This window comes from Bubalus bubalis, chromosome 3, assembly GCF_019923935.1.
Source record: "Bubalus bubalis isolate 160015118507 breed Murrah chromosome 3, NDDB_SH_1, whole genome shotgun sequence".
Classification (NCBI taxonomy): Eukaryota; Metazoa; Chordata; class Mammalia; order Artiodactyla; family Bovidae; genus Bubalus; species Bubalus bubalis.
In genome coordinates, this window is record NC_059159.1 from 15,506,268 (window position 1) to 15,532,177 (window position 25,910).

At 36.7% G+C, this 25,910-nt stretch overlaps 1 protein-coding gene across 10 annotated transcripts in view; it reads right to left on the reverse strand.

Moving 5' to 3' along the window:
• The window catches only part of TANC2 (tetratricopeptide repeat, ankyrin repeat and coiled-coil containing 2), a 363,388-nt gene that overhangs the window by 213,167 nt on the left and 124,311 nt on the right, over window positions 1-25,910 (reverse strand). For 7 of the 10 annotated variants that reach the window (XM_044938797.2, XM_044938799.2, XM_025279872.3 and 4 more), the window contains one exon: window positions 14,388-14,570. In XM_044938797.2, coding sequence (XP_044794732.1) covers window positions 14,388-14,570 — 183 coding nt within the window. The remainder of the gene's footprint in view (window positions 1-14,387; window positions 14,571-25,910) is intronic. The other 3 variants (XM_044938800.2, XM_044938803.2, XM_044938802.2) reach the window with 1 other exon arrangement.

Consider the following 25,910-nt stretch of genomic DNA (forward strand, 5'->3'; position numbering starts at 1 on the left):
TCAAATCATCTTCAATTACTTTTTCTCTCAGTTAACTAGGAAATTGTAAGGCAAACCTAAAAATGAGCATTTATGTGAGATTTGAAGGCGTCCTTGGTGGCTCAAACAGTTAAGAATCTGCCTGCAATTCAGGAATCCAGGCTCTATCCCTGGGTTGGAACGAGTCCCTGGAGAAGAAAATAGCAACCCACTCCAGTATTCTTGACTTAAGAATCCTATAGACAGAGGAGCCAGGCAGGCTACAGTTCATGGGGGTCACAAAAAGTCGGACAAGACTGAGCAACTAACAGGTAAGATTTGAAAATTTCATGGATAGCATACCTCTGTTCTCTGTTACCCTGATAGACTAATCTACCTAGTGTGTGTGGTTTTTTTTTTTAATCAATTTTTTTGGCCTCAGTGGTTATTTTTAAGGGAAATTCTCTTTGTATCTTTTAAAATACCAGTAACTCAGTAATTCAGAAAAAAAGAGGGAAAGTTCCCTTCTCCTCCAAATCATGCTGAGCTGATCCCCACATTAGATTCCAAAATACTTTTGGAAAAAACGCAAACCTGGGTAACAAATCATTTTTTCACTGATTTTCATTTTAATGTTGCTTATGCTTTGTAGGGGCTGATAGGGATAAGGATGTGGTTAAGATATTTTAAAAGACAAAGTACATAGGTTTTGCTTTTATCTTTTTAAATTACGTTTAACTTAAGGGTAGGAAGAGATTTAAGGGACTAAGCTATTCCCCTGAGTACTAATTTTTAACTCTCTTATGATTAATTTAGGTAAATCATTCTAAACCTTACACAGAGTTTTATATCCTTTTTATTCTTTTCCCAATCATCTCCCTTTATAAGCTTTTGCTAAGGAGTAAACATCAGTGCTTGGAGAAGGCAATGGCAATCCACTCCAGTACTCTTGCCTGGAAAATCCCATGGACGGAGGAGCCTGGTAGGCTGCAGTCATTGGGGTCGCGAAGAGTCAGACACGACAGAGCGACTCTACTTTCACTTTTCACTTTCATGCATTGGAGAAGGAAATGGCAACCCACTCCAGTGATCTTGCCTGGAGAATCCCAGGGACGGTGGAGCTTGGTGGGCTGCCATCTATGGGGTCACACAGAGTCGGACATGACTGAAGCAACTTAGCAGCAGCAGCAGCAGCAAACATCAGTGCTAAACCCTGTAGTGTTTAAAGGTAGGGTAATACTTATGAAAAGGTGAATATATGAATTCTCTATTGTCACAGAAGTAAGAAAGTATTCATACTACTTATTATAGAAACTCAAGCCTTGGCTCAATTCTAATTTTGTTTTTTTTTCTTTCCCAGGAATGGCTACTGCTCCAGATTAGGACTTCAACATCTAAGAGAAGACTGATGACTAACAGAGAAGAGAAAGGAAACATATTCTTTAAAAATCATATAATGTGGCCTCTACCCATGAGCCAACTATTCATCTGGTGGTCAGTAAAGAAGTTTTAAAAACTGGCAAGGTTGACATAGTGAGAAGCAGTATTTCTGCTTAATGAATGCTATGAATGGTACTTAAGGGATTTCTGGGGATAACTTTTATTATATACAGTTTTTACTTGATATGTTGACTTTATTACCTAACCCTTGAATAAAATTTCCTCAATGTGATCTCTAAATTACAACCCCAATATTTGAAAAAGATTATTAGCTGGCAGGTGGCTTTTTCAGAAAGTTTTTATGGATAAGTAGAACTAATGGCAACCCACTCCAGTGTTCTTGCCTGGAGAATCCCAGGGATGGGGGAGCCTGGTGGGCTGCTGTCTATGGGGTCGCAGAGAGTCGGACACGACTGAAGCGACTTAGCAGCAGCAGCAGCAGAACTAAAAGCCTAAAAGCGTGTACTTATCAATCTCCTTTCTCTCATTTTAATTCACTAAGTAAATCTTGAATGTATGAAAATCACTAAATGATAATAGATGTACATATAGTCACTTTCAGAAGCCAGAAGTACAGACTTTAACTAGAAAAGGAGGGAAAACATAGATTAACTAACTTGTATATATCAGAATATCACTCATGTTGTTGTCTAAACAAAACAGATCACTCAGACACAAAGATGATTCTCAAACGGGCGTATTTCTTATTTTTTAATATGCAGCCAATGACATGAAAGAATGAATGATAATGGGATAATGTATTTATGATAAAGAAAATGTCCTTTGAAACACTCTGCCCTCTGGTGTTTAAAATGTTCATCAAAGAGGGAGAATTCTGTCCTGCCATGAGTTGGACCATAAAGAAGGCTGAGTGCCAAAGAATTGATGCTTTTTAATGGTGGTGTTGGAGAGGACTCTTGAGAGTCCACTGGGCTTCCAGGATATCAAACCAGTCAATTCTAAAGGAAATCAACCCTGAATATTCATTGGAAGGACTGATGCTGAAGCTGAAGCTTCAAGACTTTGACCACCTGATGTGGAGAGCTGACTCAATGGAAAAGACCCTGATTCTCAGAAAGACAAGACAGCAGAAAGAGAAGGAGACAAATTAGATGAGATAGTTGGATGGCATCATCAATTCAATGGACATAAGTTTGAGCAAGCTCTGGGAGATGGTGAAGGACAGGGAAGCCTGGCATGCCTCAGTCCATGGGGTCACAGAGAGTGGGACAGGACTGAGCCACTTAACAGTAACAATGGATTTATTATTCTTACAAGTGGAATACATCATTTAGAGCACATAATTTTCTATAACGAGAAAAAAAACTGGTTTAGCATTATAATAAGTTCTGTTATTATAAAGTGAATATATATTCTCTGCTAAGCTTTAAATGGGGCTTCTCAGGCAGTGCAGTGGTACAGTATCCGCCTGCCAATGCAGGAGATGCAAGAAATGCAAGTTCAATCCCTTGGTCAGGAAGAGCCCCTGGGATGGGAAATGGCAACCCACTCCAGTGTTCTTGCCTGGAAAATTCCATGGACAGAAGAGTCGTCCACAGGGCTGCAAAGAGTCAAATGCAACTGAGCACACAAGCTTTATATAATCCCATGCTATAATTTACTTCCTGTCTGGAGAGTCACTGAGAGGATTTCTTTTGAATCATGGATATTTACTTTTTTGCCTTTCATAATACTTTGTGACTGAAGGGTATTACTAATGACCAATATTATTTAGTACTTACATTCAACATCTGACACTTTTTGAACTGCTCATATTGCATAGCAGGTGGGTAGGTAAGTAGGGAAAACAGGGACAATTAGGCTTAAAAATAGACTTCCTAGGAACTGTGCCAGAAAACTGTGGTAAGTTTTCTGGGGGAAATCACAGAGGAAGCTTTGACAATGAAGATTTTTTTTTTTCTATAAACTTCACTACCATCTTTAAAAGTGATATTCAGTTCTGAGAAACACCACATGTTAGCTCAAAAGAGTATCAGAGATTATTAACCAAGTAATTGTCCATTTTTTAACCTGTCAGGATTCCTTTTGTTATTTTCCTCCACACAGACTTAAATTTTAAGAGATTTTATCTACCAAAATTTTCATTTATTAATTCAAACAGATATAACAAACTATTAACTGGAGTTTCAAGTAAACATAAGCTGATCACAGAAAAGGTGATATAGTTTCATCCAAAAAAAATAAGCTAGCCTCTATAACTTTACGACAAGTAAATGTACATTTTCTTTTAGGCCCTTTTAAATATTGAGAATTACATCCAGGGCACAGTACTGACGGTAACAGGGTTTCATGGCAGTAACTGTCAAACCATATTTACAGGTTTGACACAGTGACCGCTTGGCACACAGAGAAATGTATCTACACAAACATCTCTGTATTGGGTCACCACTCTAATAGGAATGCTGGAAAAAGTCAACTCCACACTTCAGATTTTAGGCAAGTAGATTTCCAAATAAAAAACACAGAAAGGAAGTTGTGGGCCAATAGTCAGTAATTCTAACAGAGAAGCCAGCTTGAGAGTATAGATTAAAAATTAAAAAGGAATTTACACAACCACAAATGTACGAAATAATATAAAGAAACATGGGCATACCATGAATTCTCTGATAAATATGGATTTGTGTCCAGAATAGAAACATACAAGGGGAGAAGGATATAATCAAAGATGAAGAGTGGAAAACCCTCTAATTATATTGTTAAGGAAGAATAGAGCCCCTAACGAGAAGAGCTGTTTTTAAGATAGCAAAAAAAAAAAAAAAAAAAAGAAGGTCTGGATAGTCTTAGAATAAAACATGAGAATAATAAAAAATAATAATAAATAACATAAACATGAGAAGGCCAGATCCAGTGTATGGGAAAGATAATAAATGTAATGATATTGTTCTAAGCTTCCATTTACGAATCAATCAGCTGTACTTGACCATACATATTATCTTATTTAATCCATACAATACCCTGTGAGGCAGAAATTATAAGAATAATGATACCATTATGATACAGATTAGAAAACATGCTCAGAGGATTTAAGTGGCTTGAGCAAGGTCATACAGCTAGTAAGTGGCAAAGCCAGGGCTTGAACCCTGTATAACAAGTATTAACTGACTGCAGAGTTTGTCATGCTTAACATCCTGCCTCTAAGCAAGAGACAGAACGATTACTCACTCCTTATTCTGCTGTAATCTTCTCCATTAATCATATTTAAACTAAAAAGGGTAAAATAAACATTGTTAAGAAGTAACTGAAGTCCAAGTTATGAGTTTAAAAACATACCTGAAATCCAGGACCACACAATTTACATTTGAGTTCTAAAAGAACATGAAGACAGAACGTGAAACTACTAATAGAAATCTTTGTAAATCCACGCAGGAAATTAGGAGGACTACAGGACTAGAAAGTGAGAACATATGAATATCATAATAGCTTCTACAAAATCTTAATAAAAGGAAAAATGCTCACTGAGAGTCAATAAAGGGTCACAAAGGAAAGTAATTCTGAAATTATCTCATGTTCATTTTGATATAATTATCAGACTAGAAGATAAAGAAAGTAACACAGATGTAGTACCACCTTAATACTGGATAGGTCTTAAACAAGTCTCTTAAGCTAGAGAAAGCAGATATGAAAATGGCTTTCCAGGATATAAAGGACTGCCATGTGAAAGCGGAAGTTCATTTATGTCATAAATGAACACAAGTACTAGGTGGAAACAACAGAGGATATTTGCACATATGTAAATTGGGGCTTTCCAGGTAGCTCAGACGGTAAAGAATCTGCCTGCAATGCAGGAGACCTGGGTTTGATTCCTAGGTCAGGAAGATCTCCTGGAGAAGGGAATGGCAATGTACTCCAGTATTCTTGCCTAGAGAATTTCACGGAAGAGGAGCCTGACAGGCTACAGTCCATGGGGTTGCAAAGAACTGGACATGACTAAGTGACTACACTTTCACTTTTAAATAGAAAATTGATGGTTAAAACTATTCAACAAAAGAACAGGCTAAGGACAAAGCAGAAAGCTTGCCACTACTGAACGTTTTGACGTAGAAGCCACTGACTATCCACTTAGATTGCCATGAAGATTAAATCTGTTCACTATGTAAAGCTGTCTGGAACACAGAAACAGCTCAATAAACATTACCTATTATTACTATTACCTAAAAGTTTAGTAAAACTGCAAAATCATCTGGACCTGCTGATTCTTAGGGTTCTTTGATTTCTCTGGTTACTGGGCTAGTCATATTTTTGTTTACTTGAGTCAGTTTTACAGTCTGTTTTCTTCCATTTATCTAGTTTTTATGTGGTCCTACTATAAACCTGTATACTATATATTTATTATAACAAAGAACATTATTATCAGTGGCTATTTCACTTCTTGCTCTATGTGCCCTATGAGTTATTTAACTAATCTCTCTCCTCTTTTCCACTATGACGGAAAATTATACTGGTCAAAAGAATTTTCTACTCTCTTAATCTTTTCAATGAACTTGTTTGCAGCTTCACTGATCAAAGATTTTATTCTGTATTTTACTTGTATTCATTTTTGCTTTTAATTTTTTTCTGATTACTTCTTTTATGTTTACTTATGCTTCTTCTGTCTCCTTGAGTTAAATGAATAGTAAATTCACTTTCAGTATTTGTTTTCTAATAAAAGCACTCAAACATACACATACACATATATGCGCACTGGGAAAAAGAAAACCCATTAGTATATGATAAACTCTGCGGTGAAGAGGCATCTGGCTCCTCCAGGGCAACTGTGACGGAGGTTATCATGTTGTTCCTCTAGGACTGTAGGGTGGTGAAGTGTCTGACTGCAGTCAGGCCTTCTTGAGAGGTTCTGAAAGCCATCATAAACCTTTACTGAAAGTCTTTCTGTTTAGACTAGCCAAGGTGACTCAGTGTTCTATGATCAAAGTCAGAACCAATTAATAATGCTAAGACAGAAAAAGAAAGTAGCGAATCAGCTCATCTGCTTCCCAGTTAAACGGTACATCAAAGAAAAGAACACATCTCAGGAATCTTTTTTTTTTGAACACAGATGATAGTTAATAATAACTGTTTCACAGGAAAATTATAAAAACATCTAGCTGGGAATTATCCTTATCTGTAGTATATGCTGTAATTTTCCTAGGAAGACACTATTTTCTTTTAGAAAATACTGATTTTCAAACAAAAAAAGAATACATTGTAGGACGCAATGACCATTTAGAGAGATACAAGGAAATGGGAAACTGAGCACAAGTTTATAAAGGACGACTTCCCACAGGTAAATACTGACAAGAGATCTATTGAAAAATACTATCATGGTTTCCTACAATTTTGCATATACTTGGCTAAGTCAACTGACCCTCAAATGTTTGAATAATTGAGTCCAGAGGTTCCTTTACATTGCCGATCCTCACCAGAGGATTTGGCCCTTTCTCCATAAAGGGGACATTCTGTCATTTTTGCAAACTTCACCTAGTAGTGGTTGAACAGAGAGGAAGACAGAACAACTGTATTTCAGTGGAATTTACACAGCAATACTACAACTACCTTACATAATTCCATTATAAATAAATACTGTGATAGCATAATGTTTTTATTCTGTATGAATAACTTCCATTCAAATATGCAAAAATTAGTAGAAAAGTATTTGCTATATATTAATACAAACTTCTACCTTATGTTTCTATAAAAATCTAAAGAGCAAGTTTAATTATCTTGCAAATCCTGTATGTGCAAACACTAAATAAAGAACTCTGTTGGATAATGTATGTTGTCATTTAGGTGTTCAAAATATATATGCTGACAGAGACTGTCTCCTTAACTAAAATGTAATCAGGCTGCTCTGAGTCCTCTATCTACCTACCTACCTACCTACCTACCTGCTGCTCAGTTGCTAAGTCATGTCTGACTCTTTGCAGAGTCCTACCATGGACTGTAGCCCTCCAGGCTCCTTTGTCCATGGGATTTCCCAGGCAAGAACACTGGAGTGGTTGCCATTTCCTTCTCCAGTGGATCTTCCCAATCCAGGGATCAACCCCTTGTCTCCGGCTTGGCATGTGGATTCTTTACCACTGAGTCATCAGTAGGTAGCCACCCATCTACCTACTGATGATTTTTATTTTATTTTTAAATTTTATTTTATTTTTAAACTTTACATAATTGTATTAGTTTTGCCAAATATCGAAATGAATCCACCACAGGTACACATGTGTTCCCCATCCTGAACCCTCCTCCCTCCCCATACTATCCCTCTGGGTCGTCCCAGTGATGATTTTTAAAAGTGACACTCCATTTACAGTTATTGCAGAATACTGGTATATTCCCTGTGTTGTACAACACACCCTTGTAGCCAATCCCTATTGTTTGATGTCAAACCCAATTATTTGACAAGGCCTCAGCTTAGCCCAGCTGTAGCAAGAATCCTACGAAGTCAGTTCAGCAAGAATATCCCACACTTTGTGTCTAATTACCCAGATCTTCAGCGAGAGTTCCCCTACCCTTGATTTCTCCTCTTAGGAATTTTTCATCCACTGCCACCCTGCCCAACTTGCTCCTTGGTTATAACTCCCTAGTTATAACCTAGTTATTTACTCTTTTGTTATAGTAGCATGAGTACACTGAGATAAATCAGACTACAGAGACTAACATGATCTCCAGGCTCTTTATATTTCCAAAGTGGCTTTTCAATAATTTTCTCAAACTATGTTTCCACTTTATCCAAGGCATAAAATTAAAAGAAAAGTAACACTTATCAATGCTTATTATACACTAGCTAGGTTTTATGTTTAAGAAATGTTAATCTTTATAGCAAACCTGTTATTTTTTTCCTAATAAAATTTACTAATGTACATCTTGAATTTCAGTGGTTCTAAAAATTGCAAGACAATTATTCCTTTGCAAAGAACATATCATAAGTACACTACAATGTATCAAACTATGTAGGCTCTTTTTAATGTCAAAATAGCTTTAAGCAATTTTCCCAGGATGTCTCAGAAACAAGTTAATAATTTCATTTTATGAATAATGAAAACAATATTTTGGCCTTAGCTAGCATCTAAAATAACCAGGCTGCAGCATGATTGTACTGGATATTGTGAATTATTTACCATCTAAATTGGACTGCCACATGGTCATTACAACCTATTGGTAGCAAATACTTTAAAAATCAGGCCAAAAAATCTTTTCCCAGAGGCTAGATACTAATCCATTTGACATCAGTATTTTCTTTGTTTTTTGACATCAGTATTCTAAGGTTAACTCCCTACAACAGGAGAGGGACTTACTTAAGGCAATTAAATAAATTACTTGAAGGTCATGTTTCAAAGGCTCAGAATTCATATTTGACAGCTGATAGCAATCTATTTTATTATTTATTTCACCCAAATCTATTTTAAAATTTAGTAATGATCATTATTAACATTTACTGGACTGCTTATTCTATGCCAGACACTGTCTTACAAGCATTATACAAATCAACCCATCCAATTCTCTTAACAGTTCTATGAGGTAAATACTATTTTAATCCTTATTTTAGAAACAAGGAAACTGAAGTATAGAGACTTGAAGCAACTTTGCACAAGCTGACACAATTAGGAAAGGGCAGTCAGGGTCCATTTTGTTAGACTGCCTCTTGAGAATGGGTTTTACACATAGAAACACAAACATTACAGAAGGGCATACAACAAAGTTCACGTCTTCCTCCTCCTGCTTCTGAGTTCAAGCTATCATTTCTCCGCTTCACCACCAAATGAATGTGTGTGTGATATGTATCGGAGAAGGCAATGGCACCCCACTCCAGTACTTTTGCCTGGAAAATCTGCAGTCCATGGGGTCGCTGAGGGTTGGACTCGACTGAGCGACTTCACTTTCACTTTTCCCTTTCACGCATTGGAGAAGGAAATGGCAACCCACTCCAGTGTTCTTGCCTGGAGAATTCCAGGGACTGGGGAGCCTGGTGGGCTTTCGTCTATGGGGTCACACAGAGCCGGACACGACTGAAGTGACTTAGCAGTGATATGTATATGCTTGCATATCATTTAAAAACATAAACAGATGACTATTACTGATAAACAGACTGTCTTTTTTTTTTACTACATAAACAATATTACATATACACACACATAATTTTTAAATTTGTTCAAATTTATTTATAAAATAAACTCTTAGCAATAAAATTGTTGGGTCAAATATGATGAGCATTACAATTCTGACACCTATTTCAAACTGTCCTACAAAAACAGTGAGCCAATTTACAGCTCTACTAACAGTATGAATACTCAAAATTTAACTTCTACTAAACTCAGAGCGTAAATTCATTAAGTGCTGATGAATAAACTACTGGCTTCTACATGTTAAGAAGCACCCTAAGGGACTTTATGATATTATGAACAAAAACATCTTGGAAAGATCACTGAATAAGAAGCTAGAGAACAGTGGCAATTCTGTTACCACAGAATTAACTAGGGCCGATGGTGTGTTTCTGCACTCTCTTCCGTGCCTCCCCCCAAAGCAAAGCAATATCCAACTAAGTCAAATGAACCTTGAGGCATGACCAACCTCCAGGTCTTCTAGTTTCCCTTTATTGCTTAAACCATGGCTATGTCTTATTACTTTTGTTTTTTTTTTTTAAAACAAAAAGTCTTAACTGATATACCAGATGCCTTGGGTAAATTCTATAAACCTCAATTTTTTTCATTGGTAAAATGAACCTCATTTGGAGTTTAAAGGCTTAGGTGTTAATTCTGGCTTTGAGCTTTTCTTAGTTGTATTATTTTGAGCGAGACATTTTACCTTTCTAAGGCTTCATTTATTCATGTGTAAAATAGAGATACATGTGAAGAATATGTGTTTATATGGTATGTCACACAACAGGCACTCAAATGAGAATTGTTATCATTGTTACTATTACTCATTAAAAAGTATAATTTTTAAAACATGACAAATTTTAAAGTTCCAAATTGGTATCTAATGTTCAATAGAGTTTTTAAAAACTTCTCACCAAATTTAAACAGTTTTGTCGACAATAACTGCTCATACATTCTGAGCATTTAGATCAAAGACAAAAGGAGAAGAGGCAGCAGAGGATGAAATGGTTAGATAGTATCACTGACTCAATGGACACGAGTTTGAGCAAACTCTGGGAAATAGCAAAGGACAGAGAAGCCCGGTGTGCTGCAGTCCCTGAGGTCATAAAGAGTCTGACATGACTTAGCAACAACAACAAATACATGTATTTATGCATGTATTAAGCAACTGGTAACCATCAAGGGACAGGTTTGACTATCCATGAGGTAGGAGGGATCATTAACCCCACTCTGCAGATGGAGAAACAGAAGCAGGGAGTACAGACACAAGTAGAATGACCACAGAACCCATTCCTCTCTTAACCATTTTTACTGTAACCTGTTTTTGTACTGGATAGAGCTATATATACTTTAAACATACACACATACACACACACACACACACACACACTAACTATACACACACACACACACACACACACAGTTTTCAAGCTCCAAATTACATATCTTTATTCTTGAGCAGGCCTTTCCCCATTCTCACTCCCGTGAGACTAAAGATAAGTCAAAGTATTTGGAAATAGATCTTCATATACAACTGTGTGAAGGACCAAGACAAACATGTTGAAAGTACAAAGGTTATAGAAAAACAGTAATAGGGAAATGTTACTCTGTTATGTTTTACTTGATAAAACAAACAAAAAGAAAGATTGTCCTTCAATATTCTCTTAACTTGTTAGAAGGTAAAGACTTGTTAAAGGTCTGGAAAACACACCCATGGTTAATGAATGTGGGATTCTCTAGACCAGGGGTCCCCAACCTCCAAGATCTATGGCCCAATGATCTGAGGTAGAGCTGATGTAATAATAATAGAAATAAAGTGCACAATCAATATAATGCACTTGAATCATCCCTAAACCAACCCCGTCAACCTGGTCTCTGGGAAAATGGTCTTCCATGAAACCAGTGCCAAAGAGGTTGTGGACCGCTGCTCTAGACCCTCACAGGCCACTCATAACACATGTGCCATCAAGTTATGATAAACAGGTAAATAAGATCATATTTCCCATTCCAGCTCTGCTAAAAATCCTACAGAGTAGGTTCCCTACCATGATCATAAAAAACTCTGGCTTCTGCCCATGTCTTCAACTATTTGATACACCCCTCCCCTCTGACTTACTCTGCTGAGGTCATACTGCCTTCTCTCTAATTCTTCAACTCACCAGCACTGATTTCTGCTTTAGGACTTTTGTTCTGGTTGTTCCCTCTGCCTGGAAGGCTCTGACCCCAGACCTTCCCATGACTGGCTTCTTTTTGTTATTCAGCATGTGTACATGCTAAGTACCTTCTGTCATGTCTGACTCTTTGAGACCACGTGGACTATAGCCAGACTCCTCTGCCATGCGATTCTCCAGGCAAGAATACTGGAGTGGGTTGCCATGCCCTCCTCCAGAGGATCTTCCAGACCCAGATATTGAACATGGGGCTCCTACACTGCAGGCACATTCTTTATCACTGAGCCTCAGTTCAAACATCTCCTCTGATTCTCCCCAATCACTCCATAGAGAGAAACCTACCTCTACCCCAGTCTTTCTCACTCCCTTTTCCTACTTTATTATGCTTACAGTACTTGCTATCTAAAATTATTTATTTATTGGTTATATGTTTATTACAGCTCCCTCACAACTGGAATAGAAACATCTTCGAAGGCAGGGGCTTCAATTGTCTTTTCCTGCACTCTGTTTACTGTATCTAGAGCAGTGCCTGATACAGTAGGTCCTAAACAAATATTTGTTTAATGATAAGTAAGGAGCACAGAAAAGCGAGCAAACCCCCTTGATGGTAGCAGAGACAGGGGACTAAATATTAGATAAAGTCAGAAAGAAAACAGAAAAAGGTAACTATTCTGGCCCTACTAATTCAGTTTGGTTGTAATATGAATATAAGCAAGATAAGGTAGCTGGAAGTTTAAATGAATGGAAATGGATAAATTAGTAAGTGTAGCCCTAATGGCCATATTCAATTAATGTATTTTGTTAAGAACAATTCTCTGGAGGACATTCCCTTATGGTCAGCTAATCTTTTTCCATTCAATGTTCTTTTTACTTATTTATACCAAAATATAATTAGGAAAGGAAAGATAACTGATGAGTAATCTACTAAATAATCTTTTTAATTTAAATTCCAAAGTAATTTTATTCTGGGTTAAACCAGAAGATTTTTATCACCTAATTCACTTGGCCGAAAATTTGCCACAGAAAAGTTTTCATGGCATCCTCTTTCAGGATATAGACTTCTTTTGTTCAGATATTTTAAAATGCATCTTCAAACTTTAAACTCTTAGGGCTTTGAAAATCTCTTCAGTGAATAAAACAAAATTATCTGAGAGGATACTTACCTTTCAAGCACCATAATATTAAACCTGAATAGTTCACACATGTAATTAACCAAGGATACTTACTGCTGCTTCCCTCTACCAGCTCTCTGTTTTCAGGCATGTTGTTGGCTTTGTTGTTATATGTACTTATCTTTTGGGTTACCTAAAGGTTGTCTATTTAACCTGAAGTTCAAACTGGGGTAGTCAAATGGGACAGGAAAGTGGTATCTCTAAAATCTTGGGCAATACAGCTAAATAAGGAAACAATTTTTCTTGCTATTTCTTCCCATATGTGTGGTAAAATGAAGCACATCACTTGGTAGCCAGCCATCAGATTTGGTTATTTGCATTTTCAGTAATCAATAATACCTTAAACTGTAAGAAAAAGGGGAAATTTCTAAGCATTGACATTTTTATTCAAGACCAATTACATATAATTTTCCTATTTTTAGATAACAGAAGGAATAAGTATTTTAGTAAAATGCTATTAAGCTATTTTATTGATTTTCACCTAATCCAAGAATCAAAACAGACTTTGAGTCAGTCATTTGAAGATGCCTAAAACAAAAATAAACAATATAAGAGCATAACTTATGCTCTTATGCTCTGTCTACAGAATAAATACTATCATTTTAATGAAAATTATAAACACTGTAATACAAGTTTTATTCAAAATAGATGGAAGAATCTGAAAATCTCATTTCCCCCCATCATTTTATTTTCTTTTGAACTGTTGTTTGATAATCAACTCTATTGTCTAACTCAATGCCAGACACATAGGAGGAAGTCAATACATCCTTTGGGAATGACTTCATTTCTTGCCTCCATACACTCATAATCCATTCAATGCCAGTCAACTTACTGATACTGGATATAAACTAATAACATTAAAAGAAATCTAATAAAATGACCCAGGAATACATACTTTTGCACTTAAGTATCATTTAACATATTAACTTCTTTCCTGAAAAATCTTTAAGAGATAAAAGTTCACTTAATAAAGACACAGTTTGATACCTAACAACTTGATCTGACTGTACCATACATACTGTGAGATCAATATAAAGTCAATCCACAACCTATACTATAGTGAATATTTTAAGAAGTTGGAGAGGTAAACATGGAGAGTACCATGGAGAGGTTAACATCTAAATCAGCTGTTAAAAATAGGTATGAAAAATACAAATCAAGATTTCAAACAAAAAATAAGTACCCTTACTGAACTATCAAGCTTTCATTATTCTAAAATTACAATATCTCCATCTGGTAATCTGACATGAACAAGCTGATAAATGCAATCAGAACAACAGTATATTCTCGCAAAACCAGAAATTTCCTGAAAGCCTGGAAAAATATGTCCACAACAGATGGATCATTTAGAAAATAAATACATCAATCTGTCAAACGGAGCACTAGTCTAATTTCCTAAATTAAAATCAGTGGGAGCTCTACTTTGCAAGAGTCTGTGACATTAGAAAGGCCAAAGAGGAAAAACCTAGAGATGCACATAAACATATTTGCTATGATCTAGAGTGCATACTGTTAGGTTTCCTGTCAAACATACTCAATGTAGGTAAAGTCCTTACCAGTTAACTTCTTCACAGGTTGGAGCCGAACACTGATAGACTGATGTGTGAGTAAGGGGGAGGATGGAAGAGAGCGAGACATGCCCTCCATAATCCGAATGTGCTGCATACCTTCACTCACGGGAAGTGGTGGGACGGCGTAGTCTGGCTCAAAAGCACAGTCGCTTTCTGTGGAGATGCCACCTGTGAAACAGGAGAAGACAGGACGAAAGAGCTGGTGAGAAGAGGTTCATCTCCTAAAATTCTTCTCTATTAAAACTGACCTTTCTGGATGACTCAGCACGGTGTGTACTGATACTGATTCTTCACTCTGAAAAGACAAAAAAGGTATTCCCAACACATTCGTTCATTTCTCCATTACTGGGTACTTACTTTGAGGTCTAGCACTAAGAAACTGAACAAGAATAAGATAGGATTCCTCCTTATAAGGGTTCACTGTTTCATGAGCAACGTAGTCATATAAACAATAATTACAGGGAACTTCCCTGGCGATCGAGTGGTTGGGACTTCACCTCCAATGCAGGGGTGGGGTGCAGGTTCAACCCCTGGTTAGGGAGCTGGGGTCTCACATGCCTCATGGCCAAAAAAACAGAACATAAAACAGAAGCAATATTATGACAAATTCAACGGGGACTTTGAAAATGGTCCACATAAAAAAAAAAATCTTTAAAAAATAATAATTGTAGTACAACACAACAAGTGTTATAATTAGAACATCGATCTTCAATTGTCCCTGATAAGACCAACATGAAAGAAGATATTCACCTGCTTGACAATGTAATCTGTGTAATTCCTGGTAGGATCATTGTAACTATTTCTTATTCTCTTTCTCCAAGAACGTACATGAAAATACAAGTGGGTAAGACTAACATTATACAGTGATTTTTGAATCTGCTCAAACATTTAAAAAAAGAGTAAATGATATGTTGTTTACTTCCACGGCTATGCTGTTGGCTTCTACTTCTGGTAATGGCAGATTACATGCTTCAGACCAATTTGCCCTAGAAAACTACAACTGTATATGTTTTTAAAATCTTCCTAAAGGCACTGGAGAGTTAATGACATGATGAAGAATTACAAGACGACTGAGACCTGTATGTGGGGTCACTTTTCATTTTGTGGCATCTGAAAGGCTAAGAATTCACTGACAGTTTTACAGAGCTGGGAGGACAAGCTGGGAGAACCAAGTTTCTAAGAGGGACTTTGTTTGGAACCCCAAAGGGCTACACTCTAGGAGTGAGTATAAACCAAAACTAGACTGGCCTTTACAGGACTGAAGTTCAGCTCCAAATGTGTACCACAAAATTTAATCAAGGCAATCTCAGATTGCTTGCGCCTGCCAGAAACAAACATAAATCTTCTCAGAGGAAGATAACATCATCATAGGTCTCAGATTATTTCCACTATTTTCATATATAATATCTGACCCTTAACTAACAATAACAAAGAAACATAACATGAAAAAAGCAAGTCAGAAAGACTATCCAAAATAAACAGTCTCAGAGGGAACACAGAACAATAAGGAACAGAATTTAAAGTAGTATGCTTAATGCCAAACAGATTAAAATACTTAGGAATGTATTTAACCAAGGTGAAAGATCTGTACATTGAGAACTATAAGATACTGATGAAGAAACTGAAGACATAAATAAATGGAAAGATTTCCTGTGTTAATAGACTGTAATAATAATTAAAATGTTCTTATTATCCAAACTAATCTACAGATCCAATGTAATCTCTATAAAAATTCTAATGACATTTTTTCACAGAAATAGAAAAGAAAAACAATCCTAAAATTCCTTTACAATCTTTCACAAAAGCTCTAAACAGCTAATGTAATCAAGTAATCTTGAGCCAGAAGAACAAAGCTGACACTTCCTCATTTCAAATTATATTACAAAGCAGTAGTAAAACAGTTTGGTACTAACATAGAAACAGACACATAGATCAGTGCAAGAGAACAGAGAATCTAGAAATAAATCCATGCGTTTGGGGTCAACTAATCTTTGATAGGGCACCAAGAATACACAATGGGAAAAGGACCGTCTCTTCAATAAACAGTATTGGAAAAAGTGCACAATCACATGCAAAAAGTGAAACTGGATCCTCGTCTGACCCCACATACAAAAATCAACGGAAAATGGGTTAAAGACAAACATAAGCCCTGAAATTATAAAGCTCTTAGAAGAAAACCTTGGAGGAAAAATCCATGAAATTCATCTTGAAAATGATTTTGTTTTGGATTTGACATCAAAAGTACAACCAATAAAAACAAGTTAAACTATATCAAACTAAAAAGTTTCTACACAGCAAAGGAAAGCATCAACAAAATGAAAAAGCAACCTACAGAATGGGAGAAAATATTTGCAAACCATATATCTGATAAGGGGTTAATACTAAAAATATGTAAGGTACCCATACTCAATAACAAAAATAAAACCTAATTAAAAATGGGCAAAGGATGTGAATAAATATTTTCCAAAGAATAAATACAAATAGCCAACAGGCACATGAAAAAGCAATCAACATCAACAATCATCAATCACAAAAATCAAAATCACAATGAGATACCACCGCATACCTGTTAGGACAGTTATTATCAAAATGTCAAAAGATAACAAGTACTGGCAATGATGTGGAGAAACAGGAACCCCTATACATTGTTGGTGGGAATATAAATTGGTACAACCATTATGAAAAACAGTAATGGAGAGTCCTCAAAAATTAAAAATAGACCTATCATATGATCCAACTAACCTACTTCTGAGTATACACCAAAAGGAAATATAATCACTATCTCAAAGAGATCTCTGCACTCCCATGTTCACTGCAGCATTATTCAAAGGAGCCACAATATAGAAACAACCTCAGGGTCTGCCGATGGATGGATGGATGAAGAAAATGTGGTTTTACACACACACACACACACACACACTCTCTCTCTCTCTCTCTCTCTCTCCAAGGAATACTATTCAGCCTTAAAAAAAAAAAGGACTCCTTTCACTTGGAACAACAGAGAACCTGGGGGACATTATGCTAATAACCAGACACAGAAAGAAATATCTCCACATAATCTCACTTATATGTGGAATCTAAAAAAATAAGGTCAAAATCATAGTAGCAGAGAGGAGAATGGTGGTTACCAGGGGCTAGGGGGTAGAGGCAAAAGGGAGATATTGGTCAAAGGGTAAAAACTTTCAGTTATTAGATGAGTAAGTTCTGGAGACCTCATGTACACCGTGACTACAGCAAATAATAATATACTGTATACTTAAAATATGCTAAGAGAGTAGCTCTCAAATATTCTCACACATACAAAAAGGGCCAACATGTGAGGTGATGGATATCTTAATCAGCTTGATTGTGGCAATCATTTCACAATGTATGTATTCATTAAACATCATATTGCGCACCTTAAATATATACAATTTTTATTTGTCTATCATATCTCAATAAAACTGAGGGGAAATTTTTTTAAAAAACAAGCACACGGTATTACATGCAGTATCACTTCACACTCAGTGTGATGCTGTTAAAACAACAACAGGGAAGTGTTGGTAAGGATGTGGAAAAACTAGAACCTTCATGCACTGCTGGTGGGAATATGAGACGTTATAGCTGCTGTCTAAAACATTTTCGCAGTTCCTTAAAAAGTTAGTCACAGAATTACCATCTAATCCAGTCGAACCCCTTCTAAGTGTATACCCAAAGGCAATGAAACAGGTTTTCAAGGAAAAACCAGGGCATTCACAGCAGCATTATTCAAAATAGCCCAAAACTGAAATAACTCAAACATCATTAGCTGGTGAATCAATAAAGAAAATGTGACATATATTATGATGAAATATTATTCAGCAATAAAAATAACGAAGGCTTGATTCATGCTACAACACAGATAAAACTTTGAAAACAGTATACTAAGTGAAAGAAGCCAGACTAAAAAATGCTACATGTTGTATGATTCCATTTATATGAAATGTTCAGAAAAAGCAAATCCAGACAGAAAGGTGATTAGGGTTCCAAGAACGACTACCGGAATGGGGACTGAATGCTTAACAGGTACAGGTTTCCTTTTGGGGTGATGGATTATACAGCAGTGATGTTTGCACAACACTGTAAATGTACTCAAGTCCACTGAATTGTACACAATAAAATGGTTAAAATTGTCTCAATTAAAAATATTACATATCTTATGTATTTACTCAAACCAAAAGCCTAGTAATCATTCATTTCTTCCCATCACATCCCTTTGCAACAAATGCAATAGCTATTCTGCAGATTATCAGTCTCAAATAGAATTCAAATCTGCCATGTTCTCTTCACTTCTTCTATTATTACCATAGTCCAGATCCCTCTTATCTTTCCCCAAAACTTCTGTTGGTAGAAATCTAGGACTTATTCCTTATCTTTGGATTTCAGAACTTTTACCGGAATAGGTCTTAACTTTTTATTTCTCATTAGTCACTAGGTCCTTCCTTTAGCTATGGTGACTAATTCTTCTCTTCCAATGGTTCTTTTCTCTTTCTCTCTGGAGCTGTGATCAGATGAATACTATATCTCCTAGACCTATTTGTCAAGTCTCTTTCTTAACAGATTTCTAATTTGGGGGCTTTCAGTCTCATGTCTAGACTGATTTATAAGGAATTATAGTATTTTACTATAATTTATATGGAATTATAGTATTTTACACTTCCCAGGTGGCACAATGGGAAAGAATCTGCCTGCCAATGCAGAAGATGCAGGTTCGAACCCTGGGTCAGAAAGATCCCCTGGAGTAGGAAATGGCAACCCACTCCAGTATTCTTGCCTGGAAAATTCCATGGACGAGGGAGCCTGGCGGGCTACAGTCCATGGGGCCACAAAGAGACACGACTGAGCACGTGCACTTGCATGTAGTATTTTACATGTTTACAAACAAAGAGGTATATCATCAGTGTAATAGTTCCCTAGTTAAAGAAAAATCGTAATTAGGTTTTTTAAAAATATATATGTATCTAGAAGAATTCATTGGATTTAGTGAAATACTTCTTTTCACTTGAAATTTTCCAATGTTAAATCTTGGCTGATAATTTTAGACTCTAATAATACTCCTTAAGGAATAATACTGCAATTAGTCCAGTATGGATGTCCTAGTTTACTTTTCTGCTTAAAAATATTTTTCCTCTATCTTCTCTGCCCTATAAATTGTGCTTGAACTCATTGTAGCTATAGAGAAAAAACTATAAAAATATGTTTCAGTGAATACGTGGGGCATGCTCTTCCCATGGAAGATCACAGGGCTGCAGGAGACCAAGTTAAATCAGAAGAGTGTATTTAAGACCTCTGTTCACTAACACTTTACTGGCCCAAGTAAGTCCAAGTTAAGACATCAATGGAGCATGGAAATACACTTGGCCCATTTCAGTGGGAACCACGAAAAAGCTACACAGTAAAAGGAATGGATGAACAATTTTATAACCAGTAAGGAAGTAAAAAAATTGAAATCCAATTTACCAAGCATGTAAGATGGTATCTGGGGCTTCCCAGGTGGTGCTAGTGGTAAAGAACCCACCTGCCAATGCAGAAGATGGAAGAGACATGGGTGCTATCCCTGGGTCGGGAAGATCCCCTGGAAAAGGGCATGGCAACCCACTCCATTATTCTTTCCTGGAGATTCCCATGGACAGAGGAGCCTCGCAGGCTATAGTCCATAGGATCACAAAGAGTGAGACATGACTGACGCGACCTGGTATGCATGCAAGATAGTATCTACTGGCACCCCAAACTATTCAACCTTCATTTTCTATCTTTCTTTTTCTTACTACTCACTTTGTCCTGCTTCAGAATAAAAATTACTAAAATAATGTGACAGAGATATGGGCAGAGAAAATAAACTGCTAATATCACCGAAAAAAATTCAATTATGCTAGGTACCTGGTAATTAAGCATTCAAAAGTTGCACTGAGAAAGCACAAGGATACCAAGTATATGGACACTAAAGTAATGTTAGGAGCAATTATGATTCATTAAAAACTTCAGTCTTCACTAAGTATTATATTCAGTACAAATGATTAGGAAATACTAAATTTCAAGTTATTAAAGAAATTCTTCAGCCAAAGGCCATACCTGTTCTACAGAACTGCCTTCTAATTTTTCAAGTTGCATAAATGACCACAAATAAAACTTATAAATCAAAAGCCTTTAGCATGATAATTCATTAATGAATTATCATGCTAAAGGCTTTTGATATAATTTGTGAATTTTCCAGTTTATATGTTATTAAAAGCTTATTCTTAAAAAGTACTCAGAGAAACAAAACACAGCACAGTGATAAACTTAAAACCAATGGGCTTTTACATATTTCATAAACAAAGGAGTTTTGCCTAAAATTATTCCAAACGTTCTTTTAACTTATATCACTCCATTACTCAGTAATAGTCTCATAACAAGTCCATATATCAAGCAGGAAACAGGCCAAGAGAAGAGTAATAACTAGTACAGGGTCATGTATCAGATAGCATGACTGCCTAGGTAAAAAATTTTGAGAAATCTACAAAAAAAAAAAAAGCCACTAGAAAAAAAAAAAAAAGGTGAGTTAGGCAAACTCAAAGGTTACAGAGTCCATATACAAGAAGCAGGTGTCTTTCTATATTCCAGCAATGAATATGTGGAAAATAAAAAAAATTAAACCAGTAACATTAAAACAGCACCGTTAAAAACATGAAATTAGGAATAAATCTAACAAAATATGTACAATATTTGTATGCTAAAAACTACAAAACACTGATGAAAGAAATTGATGACCTAAATGAAGAGATATACTATGTTCCTGGATCAGAAGATTTTTTGATGCTAAGTGTCAAACTAATCTCTAGATTTAAAGTAATCCTAATGAAAATCCAGTGGGCAATTATTTTTGTAGAAATCAAAAAGCTGATTTTAAATTTCTACATAAAAATAAAGGGACTAGGATAGACTAATTCTGAACAATAAAATCAATGTTTGGACTCTCGCAGTACCTAACTTCAAGACTAATGTGAAGTCACTGCAATCTAGAGAGCAGGTGGTATTGGCAAAAAGAATGGACACAAAATCAATGGAACACAATAACTCAGAGGCACTGGCAAAGTTCACAGTGCAGGGGCACAAGCTCACCAAAATCACAGGATGAAAGATGCTGCCCCCCTACTCCCACATTAAAATTACATTATTATTTACTGCAGTTAATTTTATCCAGTATACTATGTTCACCTTTCAGCAGAAACTTACAAGGCACAGTTAAATAAAAACAAACAAACAAACACAACAACGCAGCACAAGGAGACAGCACATGCACCAGACCAGCCTCAGATATGGCAAGGGTGCTGAAGTTAGGGAACTGTGGGTTTAGAAATGGAACACTTAGGTACAATTCTAACAAAATGTACAGACGATCCAGGAGGAAGACTACAAAACCTCTTGATGAAAGAAGTCAAAGAAGATCTAAACAAATGGCGAGAAACTCCGCGTTCATGAATGCACAGGACTGAAACTATAAAAATGTCAATTCTCCTCAAACTAATAGACTTACTACTGCTGCTAAGTCGCTTCAGTCATATTCGACTCTGTGCGACCCCACAGACGGCAGCCCACCAGGCTCCCCCGTCCCTGGGATTCTCCAGGCAAGAACACTGGAGTGGGTTGCCATTTCCTTCTCCAATGCATGAAAGTGAAAAGTGAAATGGAAGTCGCTCAGTCGTGTCTGACTCTTCGCCACCCCATGGACTGCAGCCTACCAGGATCCTCCGTCCATGGGATTTTCCAGGCAAGAGTACTGGAGTGGGGTGCCAATGCCTTCTCTGAGACTTACTACAAACCCAATTAAATCTCAGTAATTTATTTTGTTGACCTTGACTTTATCATTGATGTGGAGAGGCAAAAGACCCAGAATAGCCAACCTGATATTTGAAGGAGAAGAACAAAGATGGAGGACCAATACTACTGAACTTCCAAGACGTCCTACAAAGCTACAGTAATCAAGACAGCGTAGTACTGATGAAAGAAGAGACAGGGAAATCAATGCAACACAACAGAAAGCCCAGAACAGACCCACGTAAATACCACCAAAGGAGCAAAGGCAACACAACAGAGAAAAGAGAAGTCTTTTCAACAAATGATCTCTAGATAACTGGACATCCATAATTCAAATAATAAATTTAGACACAGACCTTACATCCTTCACAAAAAATTAACTGAAAATGGATCACAGAGTTAAATGTAATGTGCAAAAGTGTAAAACTCCAGGAATATCACATGGAAAAATCCAGATAACCTTGAGTATGGTGATGAGATTTCAGAAACAGTCCCAAAGGCATGATCCTGAAAGAAATAATTGATGATCTAGACTTCATTAAAATTTAAAATGTCTGCTCTGTGAAAGACACTGCTAAGAAAATGAGAACCCAAGCTTCATATTTAAAAATTTAAAAATATCCAAAGTATACAAACTCAATGACAAGAAAAAAAAAAATTAAAACATGGGCAAAAGACCTGAACAGACACCTCACTACAGAAGCAAATCAGCAATATGAAGAAGATATTCAACACCATATGTCATTAGAGAATTATAAATTAAAACAACACAAGATCCCACTGCACACTTATTAGAACAGTCAAAATCCAAAGCACTGACAACACCAAATGCTGGTGAGGGTGTGAAGCAACAGCATCTCTCATTCACTGCTGGTGGGAACGAAAAAACGGTACAGCTACTTTGGAAGACAACTTGGCAGTTTCCTACAAAACTAAACATACTCTCACCTTTCAATCCAGCAGTCATGCTCCTTGTTACCCAATGAACTGAAAACTCATTTCAGCGAACTGAAATCGACACAAAAACCTGCACATGGATATTAATGGCAGCTTTATTAACAACTGTCAAAACCTGGAAGCAACCAAGATGCACTTTCAGTAGATGAATGGATAGATACACTAGGACATCCAAACAACTGATATTATTCAGCATTAAAAAAAAATGAGCTAACAAGTCATGAGATGTCATGGAGGAACCTTAAATGTATATTACCAAGTGAAAGAAGCCAATCGGAAAAGGGTACATACTGTATGATTCCAACTGTATGACATTCTGAAACAGGCAAAACTATGAAACAGTAAAAACATCAGTGGTTCCCAGGGACTGTAGAGAGGGAAAGATATTAGAATACATTCTTAAATAAACATGTTTAGGTTATACATCATTTTAATGTGCATTTCTTGCTTTATTATTATTTTTTTGCTAATGACTGATTACTTGCTGTTTATGTTTATTTTAGACTATAGAAATTATGTTAGTATAGAGGATTTTTAGGGAAGTCTTTCTATATGATACTATAATAGTGGATATATACCATTATATATTTGTCAAACTCCATAGAATGTATAGTATCGAGAGTGAACCATAATGTGAACTATGAACTTTGGGTGATAATGATGTGTCAATGCAGGTTCACCTATTGTAAATGTACCACTCTGGTAGGGGAGGCTATGGGTGTGTGGGTGCAAGGGGCAAACAGAAACTTTGTATTTTCCACTCAATTCTGCTGTGAAAGTGAAACTACTCTAAAATATAAAATCTAGTAAAAGTAAATACACAAACAAAAACCAAACAAAAAGAATACATCAAGTGAAAGTCACTCAGTCATGGCCGACTCTGTGACCCCATGGACTATACAGTCCGTGGAATTCTCCAGGCCAGAATACTGGAGTGGGTAGCCTATCCCTTCTCCAAGGGATCTTCCCTACCAAGGAATCGAACCAGGGTCTCCTGCATTGCAGGCAGATTCTTTACCAACTGAGCTATCAGCGAAGCTATCTGAAGGCTATGAAAATAAACAGTTGCAGGTAGATTCAGAAAGGAGCACAGAATATGAAGTCCCACTGAAGTTGTGTGAGTTTACCATGTTTTTTTCTCAGGAATTGCCCGGCCTGGACTCAAAGACAGCCCCAAATTCAGAAGTGTTCATGAGGTTAAGAAAAGACTAAGAAAATCCCTCCCTTTCTCATGAGGAAAATGAAAGGGGGCAACATGTTGGTGTGAGGGACTGGGGGAAATCCCTCTTTCCTCCCTTCTCTTCTCTTCTGGTATCCAACCAATTCTACAGCAGTAGCAGCAAAGAGATGTTCATGGTGACGGGCAAGTACCTAGAACTCTGGGAGAAGGGAGCTCTTTTTCATGACCCCAAGAATTATAATCCCAAGAATGTGAGGCAAATTCTCATTGTTTTTTGAATCTCTCTGCTTATCACTTGACCTGGATACAGACACAGTCTCAGGAACTGAACAATGGAATGGAATTAGCCAGAGGGCTAAAGGAGAGTCTGAGGACTGGAAAATGTTGGTAACACTGGGGTACGGAGGAATAACAAGCAAACAATCCCATCAAATTGTATATGAACTTCTGGGCTCACTTCTGAGTTCTGTGTGCATGGTGTGACCCTGAACAGCCTTACCACAGGCTTTGAGAACTGAACAATAAGATGTACTTACTACCACTCTGGTCCCAGAATGGACATTGAATCACATGAAATGCTCAGAAAACTGAACGGACATTGGAACCACAGGCCCAGAATGCAGGTAGGAATGTGTGCCTGAATATAATCCGGTCAACCAGCCACTGACATACACAAACACACACACACACACACACACACACACACACGCACAAAACATTCTCCTTAGAACTTAAATAAAACCTAGGGTCACATATCATAATACTCAAAACATCCAGGATATAATCTAAAATCATATGGCATATGAAGAAACACGAACGTCTCAACATGAGAAAGAAAAGTCAATAGACAGATGTTATTCCCAAGATTATACATACTCGAATTAAATACCAAAGACCTTAAAGCAACTATTACAAAAATGCTTCAAAATGTAAAGGCAAACATTCTTGAATGAACAGAAAGACAGAAAGTCTCAAAATCTGATGTGTATTTCATGCATACAACACATCTCCTTTTAGACCAGACACATTTCAAATACTCAACAGCTATATGTGGCCAATGACTACTGTACTGACGTTCAGTTAGTTTCCAGAATATAACATAAAAAGTATGATCCAATCACTAAACACTGGAAGGAGCGAAGGATGATGACTTGATGACTTTTATTACATCCCCATTCAACTCATCCACACGGCCTGTGCAGAAGACAGACACATCTTGGAGAATGACAGTGCATTTTTGTAACTTATTCAGGTTGTGAATACCACTGCTGCTGCTGCTTTAGGTATGATTTTGTTCCTAAAGAAAGTCAACATACTCCTGGCACAAGGTTTGCAGTTACAGACCTGAGAATGAGATCATCAAAACAGTAACCATTCAGCTATAAGGCCAGCTATACATTTTCACTGTGCTTACCTACTAATTCTCCTGCTCTTAATAATAATCTAATCCACAGGGACCTTAACTGCCTTTCTATTCTATAAGGGCACCATGCTGGTCTACTACTTTGATAATTTCATGCTGATAAGACTTGGTGAACAAGAGGCAGCAACTGATC